The sequence below is a fragment of the Olea europaea genome, chromosome 9 (genome assembly GCF_002742605.1).
Source record: "Olea europaea var. sylvestris chromosome 9, O_europaea_v1, whole genome shotgun sequence".
In the NCBI taxonomy this organism is placed as follows: domain Eukaryota; kingdom Viridiplantae; phylum Streptophyta; class Magnoliopsida; order Lamiales; family Oleaceae; genus Olea; species Olea europaea.
In genome coordinates this window covers 2,605,817-2,627,755 of record NC_036245.1, presented here as the reverse complement: position 1 = coordinate 2,627,755, position 21,939 = coordinate 2,605,817, and the positions used below count along the sequence as shown (strand labels likewise).

The window sequence follows — 21,939 nt, the reverse complement described above, 5'->3', positions numbered from 1 at the left end:
TACCTCGAGTTCCATCATAGCCATGTATTTGTGCAGAGGAACGTCATACTGGCGGATACTATGCATTAATTTTTTCTCCTGATAGTGCAAATCAAGAAAGTAAGCTAAATAACAAAAGATGACAATACCTGAATTGATTTAATTTATTTATTTTTACCTGAAGTTCTTGTGATATAACAGCCTGAGGCAAAAGACCGCGCAAGTAATGTGCTTCTCTCTCTTTCTCCGTAAATGCTAGCCCCTTGTTGTGATGTGTATCTCTCAGCAAACTATACCCACTGTTGTACGAAATTGAATGAAATATAAAGATCAACTTCAACAATGTTGATGATTTACGAATCACTGACACCTATATGTTAATATCTATCGTAAATTATAATTTCATTAAAACTCAGATCCATGAAGATCAGATCACTTCAGTAGAAATCCAACTATCTCAAGATTTTAGCCATTTAACGAAGTTAACGTGATTATCAAAATCAAGCTGGATTGGATGGTATTAAAGAAGTTAAAATCCGAGTATGCCAAACATGTCCAGAATATTCATGAATGATCGAGAAAAATAAGCATAATCAAAACAGAAGAAAGTGCTGAAGTTTCATGGCTTTCTAAGAAAAAATAACATGAAGAGAGAGAGAGAGAAAATCAAGAAAAGGATTACAGTACCTAGCAACGGAAATAGTCCAAGGAGTAACGAGCTGATCCTCGGTGGCACGATCTTCGCCGTAGACATCCTCTACTCCCCCTCCGACCGTCGATCTTGGGCTCAGGTCCAGAACCGATTCTCCTCCTCTCTGCTCCTTCAATGTACTCTCCATCTGTTGGAAACAGGCTTATTTATGAGCAGTAAAGATGGTTGTTGGTGAGCGTAGTTTAAATCACAAATTTATGAAATGGAAATATAGTACAAAATCACAAAGCCAAATAAGAAATTAAAATAAGGAGGAGTAGAAATGAAGATCAAATCCAAGGCAAGTGATAGCACTTTCTCCTTAAGACAATATTGCCCCGCTACAGTGTTCACGGTTGACGGCACTTGTCTTCCAAGATACAACGGATTTTTAATCTTGTGGTAGTAGCACTTCACACCACAAGAACCGGCGAACCGACAAAATTTCCTCTCTACAAAGGAATTTTATGCAAGAAAGAGGAGAGATTTTGCAAAAGAAGAAAAGTGCTCAATGCAAAATATGATATAGTATTTTTTAAAGGACGTCCAAATGGTTCTATTTATAGAGGAAGAAGGGGTGCAAGTGAAGTGGTGTGCGCCAAACCAAGCATTCTTTCGAATAGAAGCAACACTTCACTTTTGCTAGCTTTCCGAAATCACAATTTTATTTTATTTTTCATTTACTTCCTCCAACTTTTGGACTGCAATTTCTCATTCACTTGAAATTGATTTCTAATGTTCAAATATACTCCGAACATCTACTCGACGAGTAGAACAAGTTTGCCTATTTACTTTGGTAATTTGACCATTGGATCAAGTCCAAATATTTGGCCGAAGTTGACCGTTAGTCACACTTTCCGATTTCAATTTTTTTTACTTAACCAATTTTTTTTAACTTGGAAACCAATTTCCAACACCATCTCCCTTCTCTCACACACACTCACACTTTCTGTGCGTTCTTCTGAGGTATGATTATTCTTTTCTTGAGACAAGTTTACGAGTCAATTGCCACATATGGCAGGCTAAATGCTTACATATGAAACAAAGACACAAATGTGTACAGCGTAGTTAGACTGGAGTACAATAAAACGACTAATGCTGTTTGAACAACCTCAGTGACGGGACGTGGTTTAAGGGGTTGAAATGATTGGCAGTTTCTGTCTGTTTTCGTTTTAACAGCCAATAAAAATGAGAGAAGTGTTCATCTGTTCAAATTCCTCTGGTCTCTTTGTTTTGTATTTTGACAACTAAGAAACGACTTTGTTAGTCTTATGAATTTGTCTTCCTCAATCCTCTCCTTAATGAGCCGATATGATTGACCAAACTCGTAAATTTCAACCTGGTCACTGAACTTCATCACCTTACCATATTATGTCACATGAACTTCACCACCCTGTCAAATTTCGTCACACATATCGTCTTTGAAGCTGACGGAATTATTTAGTTGACGATCATATCATGGTTGATCTTTCACATAATCTAAGAAAGGCAACGGAGTGAATCAGAATCGGATGGTGCTATGCACACAACATCGTTCACAGCCCCGACCTCAACGTGAGGCCCCCTCATGTGAGGAGGCTATACCTTATACAGTACAAGGAGAAAAATCCATCAAAATCGGGGTAATTATTTCCATTCATTGTGCCCATTCGGGCTTTCTTCCTATCCCGCTTATCATCCCATTTATTTTTTATTTGCTTATTTTATTTTTTTTCATGTCTTTAGTTTGTGATATTATTACTATTATTATTATTTACAAGTTTGTAGAATAATTCATGTTCTCTTTTTAAAAAATGATGATTATTTTCTTTTTGTGTAATCATAAATTTATATCTTGAATTTTAAATGTGACCGAAATCATGTGATCGCCTAAGCCCCACGAGTATCGGATTTATAGAAATATTAATTATCTCTAACACAATTGTTGTGAGACACATTTGAAATGAAATTGATAAAATGAGAGTTATGACAATTTCTTTATATTAAAATGCTAAAACAATGTACTTTTATTTAATATTTTTATGACTTGACGTGGTAATAAATTATTATCGACGAAACAATTACATGTAAGATCAATTTGGGAGACGACAAGTAACTGAGCACAGAAATTTGAAGCAAAACAAATTGAAATTTAGTGACTCAAACGAAATAAATTAAAGTTTAATGACTCAATTGAGCTTTCATTGAAAGCTCAGTGACCGGAAATGAACTATACCCCCTACCATGTTAGCGTATCTATACAGTATCGTTGTGAGATGATTGACATATATTAATTTTTCAAAAATATTAATTGTTAACTATATTAAATTAATTCATATTCTTGTGGTATTGTTATATCTTTTTTTATTTCAAAATTATATATATCAATATATTGGGCTCCATTAAAATCAAATTTTGAGGAAAAATATATTTTGAAATAGTAATTTTTTGAAAAATGTATAGTTAAAAATGAAGAAAAAAATTTGTATTTAAATATAATATTATTTTATTAGTGAATATGTGGTTGAAATAGAAAAGAATGCATTTTGAATAAAATGGAGCCCAAATAGGTTTATAGTATTTTTACGAAATTATTATAGATATTTAGACCTGGTTTGGTGGATATTAAAATCAAATTTTTAATAAATTTTGATAAAAGTAGATAAAATATATGATAGAAAAATTATGAATCTCATGAAATATATAATTAAATTATTTATGAATTTTGATTTAGATTAAAATCTAAATTTTAATCGTATCAAACAGGAGCTTATTTCATTCCATATTTTGTCTCAATTAACAAACGGATCACAGTTCGTACCGAAGATATATGAAAGAATGTCATTTAATTGTTAAAAAAATAAATATAAGCAAAGAAAAGAGGGAAAAGTTGATACCTTTCACATCTTACTCGTTGGAAAACAAGAAAAAGGCATGTTTTTTTAATGTAAATATGATTATTTTACCATGAAGAACATTATTTAAAGACCTAAATTAGTCATTAATCATGGTCCATATATTTTGAAATACGTGTTCGTATATTATGGAGGATTGCTGTGAGGGACACTTTATTAATTAAATAATTTTGATTAGTTAGGTGGATTATTTAAAAACTATTTGACATTAAAAAATACAATGAATTTTATAATTGCCATCACTACATGTTCCGTGTTTAATTTATTAAGTAGTAGTAGTAGTAGTTGTATTTGTTTATACCATCAAGGGAATATTTTCATGCAAGTAGATAAGTTTATGAGTACTTATATTTACAATATAGTTTTTATTAGTTGCATAACATTTTAATTTTACTTAAAGTAATTAATTTTTAGGCCGGAGAATAATCCTTATTTTTACTTATTTTTATCTTTAACATTATATCCATAAGCACATCTCATCTAATAACATTTTTTTATCCAAAAAGCTTTTTGCCCATCATATAATAAAAATAAATAAATGCAGAATACGACAAAATGTTGCTTTCAGTGACTAATAGGTATAATAGATTCAATAGCCTTCTCATTCTCAGAAGATTCAAACTCACCTCATATTAATAAAAAGTCCAGAGAACAATTTGAAATTAAAATCAAGAAACAATTTTTGGTCATAAAAAGAGTCCCCTCCTATAACTTGATCCGGTGATTTAGATTAAAATCTAAATTTTAATCGTATCAAACAGGAGCTTATTTCATTCCATATTTTGTCTCAATTAACAAACGGATCATAGTTCATATCGACGATATATGGAAGAATGTAATTTAATTGTTAAAAAAAATATAATCAAAGAAAAGAGGGAAAAGTTGATACCTTTCACATCTTACTCGTTGGAAAACAAGAAAAAGGCATGTTTTTTTAATGTAAATATGATTATTTTACTATGAAGAACATTATTTAAAGGCCTAAATTAGTCATTAATCATGGTCCATATATTTTGAAATACGTGTTCGTATATTATGGAGGATTGCTGTGAGGGACACTTTATTAATTAAATAATTTTGATTAGTTAGGTGGCTTATTTAAAAACTATTTGACATTAAAAAAATACAATGAATTTTATAATTGCCATCACTACATGTTCCGTGTTTAATTTATTAAGTAGTAGTAGTATTTGTTTATACTATCAAGTGAATATTTTCATGCAAGTAGATAAGTTTATGAGTGCTTATATTTACAATATATTTTTATTAGTTGCATAACATTATAATTCTACTTAGGGTCTATTTGCTTGCAAAGGTGAAATTTGGATGGAAAGAAAATGAATTTCAGGGAATTGAATTGATGGAAAATTGTTTTCTTGAGAATTGTAAATTATTGTGTTTGATTATTATGATTTTTCACATGAAAAATGTTTAAATTAAAATGTTTTTTTATGTTCGTTTGGTTTTGTCTTACATAAAAATTGTAAATTAAAAGGAAATATTTTTTTACAATAATTCTTAGAATTTGTTGCTATTCCCAGCTCACCCAAGGGAATTGGTTTTCCTCATTTTCATGGAAAGGTGGTCAAGTGCATTGAAAACAAGCTACCTAGAAAAAATTCCCTATCAAACAAGGCAAATTGGATGGAAAATGGAAAAAATTTTCCATTTTCCATGGAAAATGGAGTAATCAAACATGGCCTTAAAGTAATAAGCACATCTCATCTAATAACATTTTTTATCCAAAAAGTTTTTTGCCCATCATATAATAAAAATAAATAAATGCAGAATACGACAAAATGTTGCTTTCAGTGACTAATAGGTATAACAGATTCAATAGCCTTCTCATTCTCAGAAGATTCAAAGTCACCTCATATTAATAAAAAGTCCAGAGAACAATTTGAAATTAAAATCAAGAAACAATTTTTGGTCATAAAAAGAGTCCCCTCCTATAACTTGATCCGGCAGATATTGAACTACAGATCGCTTAGTCTACATTCACGGTTGATTTTTAGAATGACATAACCTACGAAAGTTCTCTTTCGATGGCCGGAGTGAAACAAGGGATAAAAGCGTCGAGGCGCGAAGTCTCTACTTTAGGATCCGATGCAATTCTGAACTTCCTCATTTTAAAATTCAGAAACATGATATTTTGTCATAAATCATCAAAGATAAGATATTCTAATTAACGGATGGTTGAATAAAAATCGTTGGAAAAATAGGGATATAAATGTTTCAGTAAATAAATAGTAAGATTTTATATGTAATCAAAATGTAGCGTAATTAATAAAAATGGTGGTGAGATGATAATTACCCTAAATTATATTTAATTCTTGTTTAATTAATTATATAGCTATTATTTTATTTGAACCGACACATCGTTGAGGATGACAAGTATTATATAACTTTTTTTCTTCCTTACCCATGTTACAAAACGCGTGTAGCTGTATTTTATGTTATCTTTTCTAAAGCAAGCAAAGATGAAACCTGCAAGAAAATATTAATTTCAATCGCAAATTAATAATTATTATAGATTTTTATTCACATATTCCGTGAAATCACTACTGTTTCTCTTATTATTTTTCTTTATAAACTATTTATTTTATTTTTTATTTTTTTACTTTTTTTATAACTTAAATATCCAAACTTCACCTGATTAATCCTGAGGAGTAACGGCCCTCCCCCTTGTTTGCCGTCCAGGAAAATTCGAATGCAGTCACAACTTATTATACACATTTGAGTTGGACATTCGGGATGTAGTTTTCCTCTTTATAGACCTCCCTTTACGACATGCGAACAGTACCCCTTAAGGACAACAAAGCGCACCATAATTTTATCCCCACAGGACAACTGTCTTCTAACATAAATGTTGCTTTCCAGCTGCTGCGAGATTTCGAACCTCTGATGCTTCGTATAGAACGCTCCTGCTTTATCATTGCGCCATGTCCGTGGAGACTTATAAACTATTTATTAATTTGCCAAAGGGATGCTAAACCTTTAGCCCCTGTTTGGCCCCCATTTTTTATAATGAAAATGAGAGGAATAGAATTTTGTTGAAAAAATGAGTGGTTAAAAAAGAAGGAAAAATTGTCTATTTACATATAATATTATTTTATGGAAGATTGTGTGGTTAAAAATAGAAAAGAAAGAAAAAATGTAATGAAATGTAATTTAATGGGGATCCAAAATGGGCTTAATGTACATTCCCTTTCTATTACTTCAGTTTATTTTTATATTATGGATCCATTACGTAGGAACACTTGAATCTCAAGCAACTTGAGGTTAAAGAGTTTCAAAAGTGTACAGTGACAAATAAAGGTAGGGGCAAAAAAATCTCAAAATGATAAAAATTTGAAGCAATAGAAAGAAGAATTTGAAGGGATTTCAAGAATTTTTTAGTAATAAGAATGAATTGAGCATCAATTGTAGAACTTCTCAGTCGAACTAGAGAAGTGTCTCCATTTTTACAACAGTAAATTGAGAGAATATAAACTTATTTTTTCCTTTTCTATACTATCAATCAAATACCATCGTATTAGAACTTCATTTTGACGAGGGTAAAAGAGAGAGAACAATTGAAAACAGTACATACAGCTGAAGGCAAGACAGCTCAGTACCCAAAATGTAGCAGATATTGCTTTCACATACGCGAGCACATTTAAACACTCGAACCACTTTCTATCCATACATTTCGAGGGACCCACAAATAACACCTACTTATTCATCACCCATTTCTGCGTAATTATAAACAAAACCATCATCCAACTGCGGAAAATCAAATTATGAACAAAATAATAGATGCATTATTCAGTTTAGTTCTTGGCCAAAAGCAGCATTTACAACTGTTAAGATCAAACTTAAATACTAGGCTGTGGTTTACATACAGACGATTCTCATCAAATATGTGTAAGGTACGTAGAAACACACAAAACCTCATATCTCTAGAATGTTAGCTACGACTAAACAAAGCATGCTAGTAGTCAGTAAAGACCTCTTGGAGGGGCTAGTCAACCCATGTATAAACCTTGACATGTCGGTTTTTAGAGTATAGAACATGAATCTCCTCAAGTAAAAGGTTCACCAAAAAAATTCATAATCTTCAAGACCCACAAAATAGAGAACAATAATGACAAAATTGTAGACCGTTTTCCCCATCTGACAATCTCAAATAGTAGAAGAGGAGAAGAAATTTTGAGATCTAAAGGCAACTCTGAATGGTACCTTGCAGGTATGTCCCTCAAGGTAACGTTTGGTTGGCAAGTCCCATTGACTCTGCAACTTGTCTGGAAGTAAAAGTGTCTGCTTGCTCCTGCTTATTGCATAAATCGCATGTCAAATTATTATAACGATAAATTTTCATCTCCTCAAGTACAGCATAAGTGGGTAAAATATATAAATGCAAGGTGAATATAATAGACATTGTCAGCACAATGAACAAGGCCTTGTCCAAGAGACTCAAACATCTTTTTGCAATATAATTTAATCATTTTACTCCTTGCGAAGTTATTTCCAAAGAACAAATGTTTTAGGATATCAATGAACTGATTATATCATATCCCTTTTCTCCAACTATTATCAACTAATAAAATATTACCACGGATGCTAAAAGACTACCATCATAATTTATCATGCTTGAGCAAATGACTGGATTTACATACCTGAAGGCGATGCAAGAGATACATCAGGAAGAGGTGCACAAATACCTGTCAACATAATTGCATTATATCATATAGAGTAGAGTGCGACTCTACTAAAGCAAATGGAATTGAGTGCAATGAAAGGGTACGGCAAAGTGTCAGAAGTGTGTGTTTCGCTTAGTCTGTTAATTTTTGAAGCTCTGCTATATAGAAATATAACTAATCAGAGCACCTCAGAGTGGCCTCTTGATCTGACTTGTCAAAGACTCAACAAGTGACATGTCCTTTTGGTTTCCCCAGTAACCAGATTCATTAACCTCTTTACAGAAATAACTAATCAGTAAATTAGACCTACAACCATATCAATTTTTCCAAATTTTAGTAGGCAACATGCAAACACCAAATATTTAATTTCTTGTATTCAAGTTTGTTTCACTGGAAGACGAATCAAGTTGGGTAATTGGTGAAAAAATAAAATGGAAAATGTGAATAATGCTTGGTGACAAAAATATTTTTAGCCCCTATTTGGTACCGATTAAAAGCTAAATTTTAATCTAAGTCAAAGTCAACAATTAATTTTAACCACATTTGATGGGTCCCACAACTTTTCAACCACACATTTCATCAACTACTATCAAAATTTATTAAACATCTGATTTTAATCCCCCACCAAACAGGGGCTTAAATTGGTTGTGGCCCTACAAAAAAAAAAAAAAAAAAGAGAGTGGTAAAGCTGAAAATAATTAAATGAAAAGATGAAATTTCAGGACATTTTGGAATAATGACGGATCAAATGAAAATCTATGCAAAAAGTCTGTAGCTAAAAGACGAGGATATGAGCAGTGAGAGCACACTGGGTCACTGGGTCTGTAATCTTAATAAAAACATTAGGTCCCATTAATGGACACAAAAAGACCATCTATAAGATTATAGTTTCACAGCTCAAATTAGTTTTTCATTTGATTAGGAAATACAGTACAGAAGCAACCATGATGATGGTTTAGGTATACAAATCCACGGCACACAACTTAAGCTCCAGTAATCGCAAACATAATGCAAGAGTCTTCTTTTACTTATTTTTCATTTTTCTATTCCCAGTCTCTTTTTCTTCTCCCACTTCACATCTGGCAACTTGAGTTCGTGATGCACGGTGATAAGTAAAGGCACAGTGTCCAGTTCATGCAACACAGTTCCAAAACATAAAACAATGTCATAAAAACAGGAGTTTCAACTGTTCTCACCAAATAGAAAAGCAGGATAAGTCGAGCAGTTGGATACCGCCAGAGGAATCTTGTGGCCCTGACAGCCCCAGTATCTAAAAACTTGGCTGCCTTCTGCAACTGCCAAAATTACAGTATTGCCAGAAAATCCAGCATGATCAAGAAAGGATTTAAAGAAAAACTACATAAAGAAAAGAGAATGACAACCAACTATACCTGTAAGCTTGCCCCAGCCATATGGCGATGATGCAATGGGAGAGGCCTGAAATAGTAGAATGCCAGACTCAAGAAAAAACACAAATGGAGTGGAAAAGAAAAATTCACATCATCTATTTCTTAACCTGGCTTTAATGAATATTATAGGTCAAATGAAAGATAAATTCCATAGAGTTTGGAATTATTGAGAAATCCATTTTTCAAAACATGAGACAGTTAGCTAGGAAAAATGGAGCTATACGCATATTTACTAGAGAAGAGTCAGTCCCATTATAATTGAAAAATAACCCGACCTCTGTACCACATGTTAGTGAAACAATGTTGTAATTTTCACATAAAATTGACGGATCTGTTCCTCTATAGACATTACTGTTTGAAAACCTTTTCTTTTAGCAAAAGAAAACTCAAAAATTGTTGCACAGAAAATATGCATGACTAAAGGAACCACTGCAAACATAAGTAATGCGCAGGAATTTAGGAGACCCATTATGTTCTTGACAAGCCTACTAGAGTCTTAGCTCTAGATTCTGTTTGTAATCAGTTCATTAGAGTTCTGTAGCATGTTTTGCTTTTGTTTTAACTATCAGGAAATTAATGCCATAAAATTTTAAACCACATGGACATTTTAGTCTGTTGTCTCCTTAGGCAGAATTGGTGTTTCCCATACTAATAGTTCAATGTTAATGTATACCAACACCCTATTCCGTTTTTCATCTTTTTGAGTAAAAAATGACAATTTGAGCTATCATTAGAACACCTTAAACCCTAGAAGTCTATTTCCATTCGAAAATATTGCTCTTTCTGTTCATACAATATATTATACAGCAGTTTAGCCAAAGTACATAATCTGATAGCAAGAAATTAAACAAGGGCACATACTCAAGTGCTTTCATGTCAGCGTCTTCTTCCCAAGAGGATGATGCTCGACGAGAAGCTCTGCTTCTTTCTGCTTCTAACTGTTTTGAACAATAAGTTATATGGTGATTTACACTTCACACACACAAGTATAATCATGATCCAGAATGATAACAAAATTTAAAACACAATCGGCCACATGCAGACCTGTGCTTCCTGAAGCCGCTTTACTTCCTTTTCCAACTGAAACTCAGCTGCAGCCTTCTCACTAGCCATGGTTTCCAGCTGTGTTTGCTTGTAATACTGAAAGCCACATTTAATAGTTGGACATCAAACAAGTTGTCATTGGCTGCTAATTGCAAATGACAGAGACATGAACATTATAGCTAGAACTACCAATAGATCGGTGAGTTCCCGGTACCGTTTCTCCAGCTCCATGTGTTCCTGCTCAAAGACAGCCACAATTCTCATATTTGATTACCGAGCAAAATGTTGAACATATAAGAATACATCATATGCAAGTATTTATCTTCAAAAATATCATCATAAAATAAAACTAAGACTTAGTCCCAACAAATTAGAGTTGGCATCGCTATTCCTTTTTTCCCACCCAATTACGAAGAACAAAAGCAACTAGATCTTTAGCAGCGGCAACATGCCACTATAGATTTAGTTTACCTTTCCCTCTTCTTCATGCTAAACCAACATGCATCATTCTGATAGGATCTCAAACCTTTCATTGTATTGAATGTAAATTTCTGGAATATGGACTACAATTGCGAATGAGAAGTTGCTGTGAATATATGAAATGCTGAAATTGAAATACACATCCAAAATAAACTACAATGGCCACATTTCAAGAGGCTGTCTCTCTCTCCCCCAATTTCACCCAAATTGCTGTCTAAATGAAAATAGAACTCCCTCCTCCTATTTATAGTGAGCTCGTGTCAAACTTGTTTTGCAATCTAGCCAAAATACTCATAACCACTTACCAGACTAACAGGTAAACTATGACAAGAATCTGCAGGTGCCTATCAATACCCCACCCTCTAAATTCATCTTGTCCTCACGGTGAAAATCAAGAAACTGTAGCTGGAGAAGTCCATGAACCAATCAACCCTTGCCCAGCATCCAACCATCAACATCCTACAGTTGATCTTCTAACAATAAGACATCCATGAGAACTCTGTAATCGTTTGCAATAATTTTGGAATTTTCAAACTGTGAATTAGGCTAATCAAAGTAAAATTTTGACCACATCCATTTGTGCAATCCTCTTGCCAATTTCCATAACATTTGGATTAGTGAGGCCAGAGGCCCACAATTGGGTTGGTAGTGAGGTCAATGGTGTCGCTCCCTTTCACCTTTTCTCCGAAGCCTAGTTCCGCCATATAATTGTCTAAGTTCCAAATCATTAAGTTTCTTTAAGATAGAAGGATTCTGCAAATCTAAAAATTTGGGGACCACTCATGCAAATTTTGGGGTAAGCTAGTTAGTGTTTGGGATAGTTTCATGATAGACCTTTTTTCTCTTTCTAGACCTTTTTCTCTAGTTGAGATAATTGTTCCAAGGATCTGTTTAATGAATTATTACCATCTTCACAAGTCTATTTAAAATGGGTAGGCCATTAGCTTTAACTTACCAATATAAACACCAAAACAGTAACTTTTGGAGATAACATAAACTGATATAATGCAACATGCAAGACAACAATATAAAGAGAAGAGAAGAAGAAACAATGGAAGAGGAAGAGTGAAGAATCGGAGGAGCCAATTTCAATAATTAGGTATTGTTAAAGACATTAGAATGATATACAAGTGACCCTCTCTAAAAACTTAATATGTTGGATCAAATGGTTTAACTAGGTATCGGAGCATGCAAAGGTGCTGAATTCACGTCTCGCCGCCCCATATTTAATGAAATTGTACACGTTTTAGGATTTGAAGGAAAAAAGTTCGTACCCATGATGGGGGCACGTTGAAGGCATTTAAATGACATGTGCGATTCTCTCAAACAAAGTACAATTTTAGATTAAGCAGTTCAATATGAACTTGTTGAAGACATTGAAAGATTATAAGATTATTCTTCATCATATTTTCTCAATGGAGTAGGATTATTATCCTTAATAATTCATTGCGTACTTATCATGACATATTCCTTTATAACTATTTGTATCTCAATAAATTGGGGGTCTTCTACACTATAATAGTTATGCAGATTATGTTATACACTTCATAATTTCCAACAACATTTAATATCAGTAGTCTACTGATAATAAGAAAACCATAAACGTACTTATACTTCAAATATTTAGCAAACATGAAAAGCTATAAAGCCAACAAAATGGAAAACCTAATGTAACCTAAGAGTTATGGAAAGGAAATTGTAGATTCTCTTCCAAAATAATGATCTATTCTTTATGTGTTTAAGAGAATTTGTTGAAGACTTTCAAAGATTAGATACTTATTTTAGGAAAAGAAATTAGGATTTATTAGGAAGGATTTTCTTATATTTGTTTTATTCTTTAAGTTTGAATAGCACATTAATCGGCGATCATTATCATTCTCCCATAATTTTCAAATTTCATTCAATCGGCGATCATTATCATTCTCCCATAATTTTCAAATTTCATCTTTTTTGTATGCACATCCAATTTTCAATAAACAATTACAAGTACTACCAACTTAAATTGTGCATTTAAGGACCTTTTTGTAAGGATGGAATTTGCTTAACTAAACTTTTGTCCATTCCTAATGCCTAAATTTCCACATACTATTTCACGTCCTAAGTAACCAGCTTTCCCGAATATGACTTCAAATCTCCCTAACAAAATTAATTACATCAACAGAAAGAACTAAAAGAAAAAAACCAAGATAACTCCCTTGGCCTTGAGCTGTGACCCTAAACCATAAATCACAAACAGAAAAAATTCACTGCTGAGGTACACCACAAAGGTATGCTCAATGCAGAGCAATATAAGATCATTTGTGAAGGTACACACTCATTCTTATTCTATTTCTGCATGACACTAATAGAATAAATCATCTCTTGGCTTTAGGCCTTGAACTATCTATATAAGACCTTTCTATATTATATTCAAAATTCTTCCATTGTCAGCAATATGTAAATAAAATTTAAAGAAAAAGTATCCCATTTGGGAAAAATTATGCCAAAGCAGAAACAAGACCTGACGTGAGTAGTGTTCAGCATCCCTCTTCATTGCTGCCATTTCAACTCTCATCTTTTGAACTTCAGCCTATAAATGATGGCAAACGTTCTAGCATTACCTTAATGATTTGATTAACTTTATACTCATGAATATAGTATAAATAGATAGCCGTAAGTTTACAAACTTGCCTCCATTGAGGAAAGCTTGCTCTCAGCCTCTCTCTGACCTTGGCGTGCACGCTCCACTTCCTCTTGCCATGCTTGCACCTTCATATGAACATCACAAGTCACATAAAACCTACTGAAAAATATTCAATTTGATCTCAGGGTGTGCTAAGTCATATCAGGTTCCAATTTGTTCTAGATGAATAGTAAACCAATATGTATAACGCACTTGAGATAGTCATAAATAATACAAGAAAAGCATATTATCTTAATATAATAAGTACAAAAGAGTCTTCAGGGAGTAAGACATGCTACAGTTAAAAAATACAACAAATGTTTGGTATCAGTATGGATTTTAGGGACTGCATCATCAATAACAAAATAGGATGAACTTGAGAAAAAAATATACTTGCAATATTTTGAAATGGCATTTCGACCTATGTTTTTCACTGTAAAAAAAGTTACATGCCTATGCATAGTATCCATGCATAGAGATCCTTTCAAGGTATACACTATCAAAAGAACATAGGAATTGAGTCAAACCAACCAACCTGTTGAAACCCGAATCAACGTGCTAATAGTAGTGAACATAAAGCATGTCAAGCATATGGAATATTGAATAACATAAGTCAAACAGGAAAATATAACAATGAAGAAACGATGTAGAACATTTCCCAACTTCATCTTCAAGTTAATAAAACAAAAGAGCCCAGTCTAAGATAAAGGAAAACTATGGAGAAAGGCATGGAGACCAGGTCAATAAATCTTGAAACCTGGGTCCTTTTCTTTAACGCATAGGTGATTCAACGATGGGAAGTGCTGAAATTCCTTTGAAATTAAGGGAAAGTAACCAAGCCCCTGTTTGGTTTACTTAAAAATAGATTTTTTGTAGATTTTTATAAAAGATGTGAAATGTGAAGTTGAAAATTTGATAAAAGTTGGGAGTCCCATGAAATGTGCGGTTAAAAAATATTACAACCGACAAATGTAAAGGTTTCCCAATGTTGGACACTAGTACGCCACCTTCCCATCTTATATAAAAATCATTGATAATAAACAATATATAGCTAGCTTGACAGAACCTCGAAATATACTATGTAGTCGAAAATTCAGTTCACAGTTATTGAACCTGTATGGCTTGATTTGTATCTTCAGGGACCTTCTTTTGCTCACGACGTGCACGAGCTTCCATATCTTGCAGTTCTTGAGTTAACGATGTGCATTCAACCTAGTGCAATATAGTTTATTAATAACATGAGCTTTCACCAAGTGCTACCCTTTTACTTCTTCATATTCTTTTAGGGGTGGGGATGAAGGTGGACGTGGTACAGGTGGAGAAAAATGCAGACCATTACCTCTAGCAATGCCACCTTCTGCTCAAGCTCTGCAGCCTTTGCAGCCCTTTCATCTGCTGTTCTCTGGACAAATAACAGACACAATTAAGATTGGGTAAACACGAGTATATTGGAAACTATTAAACTGTAATGGCAATAGAAAAGGCAAAATGTACAAAAATTAAACCAATGGTGAGAAAATTTAAGGACTGTGAGCAAGTTGAACAAATTTCATTGCTAGTACTACTAATACTCAACTCAACTAAAAAATCCTTATCTTATGGGTGTCTGGAGAATGCCAGTATTAATATTGGCAAAATGATTGTTCTGTGAAGGTAACAAGCACTTCATTTTGTAAGGAGGCCATGTTTCAAAATAACTTTAAAGACTCAAAAATTGATATCAGCTTGTTTAACAGTATCTAATTAAATAAAGTGAAGTAAATAAATATCTCCTATGCATACAGCTTGAAACCCTTTCAGCAGAGACAGTGCTAATTACAAAGCTAAGCCAGAATATTTTCCTCAAATCAAATAAAGATACCTATAGAAACAAGAAGTGCTACATGTTTTATTTATGCCCATGATACTGTACAAGGCATCAATTGGATCCCTTAAATACCTGGATCCTGGCTAATGCTGTGGATGCCTCAACAGCTCTGTGTTCCAAATCTACTTCCCTTTCCCTAGCAGCCTGTATTTCCATCAAAAAAGTTCATCACATCTCCAGGATGCTCCACCATGGTAGCATCACAGAAACACAAACAAACAATTGAATATGAAAAAATATAAATGGAAACAAATTCAAGAATTAATACAACAGACAAACACATACAGAGGCACGAGAACACACAATAAAGATATAATAAAAGAACGGCATGAAGCATAATTAACCTATAAGAAAACACTTATAAAAGATGTTTGCAGGTAAATACCATCCTAGTAGCACTGTGGGAAGCACGCTCATCTTCAGCTCTTCGCTCAGCAGTAGTCAACTCCTCCCTTAGAGCCTGACAAAGAAACATCTTTCCAATATGAGAACTCCATTATAACACAAACAGTTCATAGAACAAATATGCAACTCCAAACAACCATGTTCCGTACTAATCAAAAACACGGGTCATCTTACTTGCATCATCCTTGTCTCTGTTAGTTCCCTATTTCTCATCAAAGACTCCGTGTTTGCCTAAAGATAAATAGAGAAAGGATTAAAAAATAATAAAATGCTTGACGTGATAAAGTCATAGGTATGGCATGTGAATATTAAGGTATGGATGTCATGATAGATAACAAATCAAAATTCAGATAACAAAGAACCTAGATGTATCCTATGTAGATTTGTAATCTAGCAGAAATTTATCAGGAAGAGACTAAAAACCAAGAGAAGAAATCTTTTGACATGAGCAGAATAGGCTCATGTTTGAAAGTAAGCAGCTATTTTCTTGGATTCCTTCTCAAATCATTTACACTTGCTACCTCCCGACTGGAGAAGAAGAAAGGTAAAGAACAATAGAAGGTTAAAAAAGAAATTCCAGGAAAAATGCAATAAACCATTGAGAGGTCGATAGCATTGGTTTATGGAATACATTGAACCTGCACTGTTCAATTATTCAACCCGGTAGAACTGCAACTTGAGCGCTCAGTTGGCTTAGAGACCATAATTTGAAAGGATGGATGATGATAGCTTTCACAGAAAAAACTACTTTACAATTCGGCATAGTGTAAGAATTATTAGAACCTGAAGTGATGCCAACTTTCCTTCAGATAAAGCAGCCTGCTTCTTCAGTGCATCAACAGAACTGACAAGTGCCTCGATTTCAGAATTCTTTGCGGCTAATGCATCAACCATATTTGATTCCACCCTAGTCACCTCACTTTTGGATGCAGATAGATCTTTCTGAAGCTGTTTTATGCGAGCTTCATATGACTTGCTCAACTCTCTCTGTTAAAGTAGAGCATCAACATTTAAAAGTCATTTAATCAAATGTTATACTCGACAAAATGGTTAATATGAAGTTGGTTAATTAGATTGAAAAGGAGCTCATAATTCACCTCTGCTGTAAGAAGCTCTTCTAACTGAGCATTTTCAGACTTGTACTCTTGCAAGCGGGAAGAAAGCCCAGCACAGACCTGAGCATGACCAGCCTCAAGATTAATAAAAGATGAAAAAAGAAAAACCAAATTGTTGCACAATAATATCCATTTAAATAAAAATTGACATAATACTTAAAAAGAGATGTTATCGACTACTTTGTATCTAAAATGGTTTCAGGAGCATTTCGTAGATTTGATTTAATTGATTGCAGTCCTAGTTGAGGTACTAGATTCCAAGTTTTAAGTGTATTCATTATATTCTTTCAATCTATTTCAGGAATGCTCATCTTGGAATGATGTAATTTGCTATGTGTTTTTCCAATTAATTCTCTTCTCATGCTAAACAAAATCTGAACTTTCTTTATCAGAAAAGCAAGAAAAATAAACAAATATGGACCACAACCCATAAAAGTTTTTATAGAGGTATGAAGCTCATTATTCATAACATGAAATTAAAATTTGACTTTCACTTTAAATTATAATATGGTTATAACTTTATCCAAACAAGCACAATGTATATGAGATGTAATGGCAGCAGCAATAAAGAAGTTCCTATCACAGACTGTTTACACCGAGTTTTGCCTTTAGTCTGTAACGAGCTTCAGAGCCATTTCCAAGATGATATTTTGGTATATGTTTCGCACCAATGACAGTCTTAGAGCATGATACTAGGAGGGATTATATCACCAGTTACAACTTTAGAAGAGTACTTCGGAATCATAAGACTATATATTAATTAGACCTAAGATAGAGTACATGGGAGTGTCCTCTAGTAGTATTAAAGATAACAATGATGGTAGATTTATTCCATGTTCGGCCCCCATTTTCTAAAACTCATTTTTCTTCAGGCTCAATTTCAACCACATATTTCATAATTTTTATCAAAATCTGCTAAAAAGTTGATTTTTATCTAAACCACACAAGGCTTACTATAAAAGGAGAGTTTGTTTCCTGAGGAATGATAAGGAAGGACTTGAATGGAATGTGATGCGTTGGATAACATGGATTCTTACACGGATTCTATTAGATTGAAATCCCTATGGGTATTCTGAAGCAGACACTAGGCCTAATGTCCTTTATGGTACTAAGTACCTGGCTGTTAAAGGACAAAATGTTCATAATATGACAGGAAAAGAGTGAAGAAGTTAAGATTAATGTTTAACCATAACACAATGGACAAGATAAGAAATGGAAATAAATTAGAGGAGGTGACACCAATTGATGATTAATTAAGGGAATGGTGTGACATATCTTGAATAAACAAAAAGAAGTTTATGTTCACGAGAGTGATGCAACAACCCTTAAACAAGTTAGATGAAGAAATGTATACTAATATGACATGACTTATCATGACTGGTAATCAAATGTACTATACATTTGATAGATGTAGCGATGCACTGAACGGAGTGATTAAAAATGACTCTAGTTACCTAAATTAATTGGGACATAAGAATTAGTTTTTAGTTTGTTTATTGCATTAAGAACAATGGTTTATGATCATCCTACTTCTAGTTTTGAATAGATTTAATCGTAAACAACTTTCTTTACATTTTTTTCTAAATTTTTAAATACAAAGAAAAATACTCCATCAATTGCATAACTACTTGTACAGGCATATAGATGAATAATTGGATTTATCAAAAAAAAAAAAAAGGGAAAGTAAGAAAGGTAGAGTAGTGGTACATAAAAATCTCATAAAACGGGATATTTAAAACTTCACTATTTAATTTCTATCTAAACCTCCTCCTCTTGACAAAACAGGTCCCAACCAATTAGATACTACCTTTGACCCAGGTAAAAAATGGTACATGCCTCCAGCAACCATATAATTGAAAAGTTAAAGCAATGATTCAAAGACTGTTAGAAAAAAATTAATCATTGGAATGGTGAGTTTTAAATAAATCTTTATCATTGACTTTTGAAAAAGTTTTCGATAAACCTAGCACCACTCAGAATATGGGGCATGTAGCCATGCAATGTTGTTCGCAAGTGTAGACATTGTATTAACCATTCTACAATTCAATTTCGAAGGCAATGCATAGATGTCATAACACACAAGAAGCTTGGTTAAAAGATGTAAACAAAGAAAATGGTTGCAAGCCAATATAAGGACAACCAATCATGGAAGACTAATAATTCTTACCCGAGCTAACCTAGCTTCTTTTGACTGACCAGTTGATATTGTACTCTTGAGTAGTCCTTGAGCCTGTTAAACTAAAATGATTTAGTCTCCACAAAAAGCCGAAAAAACATCATCCCAAGTATTTACACATTTTTAAGAAAGAAATCCAACAAACAAGTTCTCCGATCGTAAACACTTTACCTCATCCAGTTGCTCTTGCACTTTCATCACTGAAGGGACATTTTTCTGCTCTTGATGCTTTTTCTGCTCAGTATTAGGTTCAACTACTAAATCCACATGTGACAGCTGTACATCAACTTTGCTAGGTCCATTTGCATGTAGAGATTGAGAGTCTAATTGATCCATATTTTTAGAAGACGCTGCACCTTCTGACATGATATTTTGACTGGAGTCAGTTGGATAGTCACCTCTAACAATTTCCACTCCTTTAGAAGCAATAGATGGATCTTCAACAGGAACATCTGAAGTGTCTTCACTCCCAAATTTATCATTTGAATTTGAAGGCACTAATTCCAAATTAGAAACACTTGCTGCATCAAGATGATCGGCAACAGGTTTTGCCTCATCCTTAGATATTGTACTAGATAAAGCAGTCTCAGTTGTGGAGCTATCTCCATCAACATTGCCCTGCTCTTCATTGTTAGTGTGTCCGGGAGTACCAGAATTACTCCCAGTATTTTCAATTGATGGCATCAGCACATCTACATCAGGGACTACATGCTTCTGTCCTGTTTCTGGTGAAGTTTTCTCCCTTTCAACATCTACTGGAGCTTCATTGGAAGAAACTCTCCTTTTGGACTGGAAATAACTCCCTTGTTAGATCGAAATAAGAAGTACAGTAAACAGGATTAAAAGATCTATTAACCCAAGAATAGAAAATTCCATAAAATACCTTCACTCTAGGTCTGGTCCTCCTTGCTGGAGTTCCTTGTCCATTGGAAGCTTCACAATGGGAGAACAACAACAGGAAGTGAAGAAAAAGGAATTATTCAATCAATAAATTTTAATAGATAAGAACAAAGATAATTATTACATATTAGGGCATTTGCAATCTCATGTTTTTCCTTTCGCCTATAAAATGGAATTGATAAGATGGGGGATTATTACAATAACAAAATGCGACGCTCAAATGTATAGTACATTATTCTTTCAAAAAGAGTGAAAGCAGCGACATAGTATCCACCAGATCATCTCAAAAATTCAAAAATAAAATGGCGCAGCGCATTTATTTGCTTAACTTCAGAATAAAGAGAAACAAAGCAGTAAGCTTTAATATGAGAACTTACAAAGATGGAATCTTATATTAACTGTTTCTGATTCATCGCCCCAGACCCAGTAAATGGAAAAGAAAAAGAAAGAAGAAAGAATCATAACTGAGAGCCTCAGAATAATACCTGGGGCCTGAACATCAGGCAGTTCATCTGATTTCTCACCAGCAACAAGCTTGGCTCTTCTATCTACTACCTCAAATAAATCTGGCACGACATAATCACATCTAACTTAGCATGGAACCCTTCTCCAATAGCCAATTAAATCTTGGAACATAAAACTCAACAATGGAATCGAAAAGCGGGACAATATTGCCCAAACAAATTCTTTACAAAATGCACACAGTTTTTCCTCATATGCACATAGTTTTTCCTTATATAATCATACTTAGTCCAGTATCTTTAGCTCGGAACTGAAGTATTAGAACGCAGACCAATTATGGCGTTTAATTACTTGCATCGACCCAAATGTACAATCGAGATCATACTATAAATCCACTAAAAAATTTCAAAAACTAGAGATGGAGCTTAAGAATCGAACCTTCGGCGGCTTTGAGCCACGATGCCATTGATTGAATGAATCAACAGTAATACCCTAACCTTTGATCATCAAAAGGGCAAAATGCAACTTACTTTACAACGTGATTTGTGTTATTCTGTGTCAATAAATAAATTAACTAAACAATTTCTAAGAAAAATAACGGAATTGATTGAAAAACTTTCAGTAAGAATTTGTTTTTTTTTTTTTTTTCTTTTAGATCGCGGAATTAACAGATCGGTGGAGAGTCGTTAGTTAGGAGGGACTCTCTGAGAATTACAACCAATGGAGCGACAAGGATATATTATGATGTTATAAGATGTAGCATAGTTAAAATGCATACCAAGATAAACAACCACTATTTACGCGCCACGTGGAGTCGGGGTCAGGCATGGATCTGAGTAACCTATTTGAGGCCGTTACTGAGATGGTCTAAAAGTCAGGCCCAATTTTGTTTTAATAAAAAATTATATTTTTAATAAATTTCAATAAAATTTATAGTATATTTCATGGAAAATTAAATAAAACATGTGAATTTCAAAAAAAGTGTAGCTAAAAATGATTTTGAAAAAAATAATTTTAAAAAAATGGGATCAAACATGGGCTTGGTTAATTACACGATTGTTGAATAATAGGGGTTCAATTTCATAAATCAAGTGAATGAAAAATAGTTTTAAAATTAGGCATGATTTCAAATATGTTATTATTTGTTATAGTGTATTTCATTTTTTGACATAT

The 21,939-nt window shown here is 33.4% G+C and overlaps 2 protein-coding genes across 2 annotated transcripts in view; both read right to left on the bottom strand.

The window, feature by feature from the left end:
- LOC111399817 (NADP-dependent malic enzyme-like) overlaps positions 1 to 1,902 on the bottom strand; it is a 4,669-nt gene extending 2,767 nt beyond the window's left edge. Inside the window, exons 1-4 of the mRNA XM_023027310.1 lie at positions 1,588 to 1,902; positions 667 to 815; positions 158 to 278; positions 4 to 78 (exon numbers count right to left, since the gene is read on the bottom strand). Of these exons, the coding sequence (XP_022883078.1) occupies positions 4 to 78; positions 158 to 278; positions 667 to 815; positions 1,588 to 1,590 (348 nt within the window). The 5' untranslated portion in view covers positions 1,591 to 1,902. The remainder of the gene's footprint in view (positions 1 to 3; positions 79 to 157; positions 279 to 666; positions 816 to 1,587) is intronic.
- Positions 1,903 to 7,344: 5,442 nt separating this feature from the next.
- On the bottom strand, positions 7,345 to 21,473 carry LOC111399408 (golgin candidate 1-like). Its single transcript, XM_023026704.1, has 21 exons — positions 21,205 to 21,473; positions 20,790 to 20,870; positions 20,288 to 20,337; positions 19,576 to 20,193; positions 19,396 to 19,458; positions 17,211 to 17,288; positions 16,897 to 17,100; positions 16,288 to 16,344; positions 16,094 to 16,168; positions 15,781 to 15,852; positions 15,181 to 15,243; positions 14,955 to 15,053; positions 13,850 to 13,927; positions 13,680 to 13,748; positions 10,889 to 10,936; positions 10,700 to 10,795; positions 10,517 to 10,593; positions 9,638 to 9,683; positions 9,443 to 9,541; positions 8,223 to 8,267; positions 7,345 to 7,873 (listed from the first exon to the last, which is right to left on the bottom strand). The coding sequence occupies exons 1-21, from the start codon at positions 21,230 to 21,232 to the stop codon at positions 7,802 to 7,804; spliced, it is 2,118 nt and encodes a 705-aa protein (XP_022882472.1). The 5' UTR covers positions 21,233 to 21,473; the 3' UTR covers positions 7,345 to 7,801.
- Between the last annotated feature and the right edge of the window lie 466 nt (positions 21,474 to 21,939).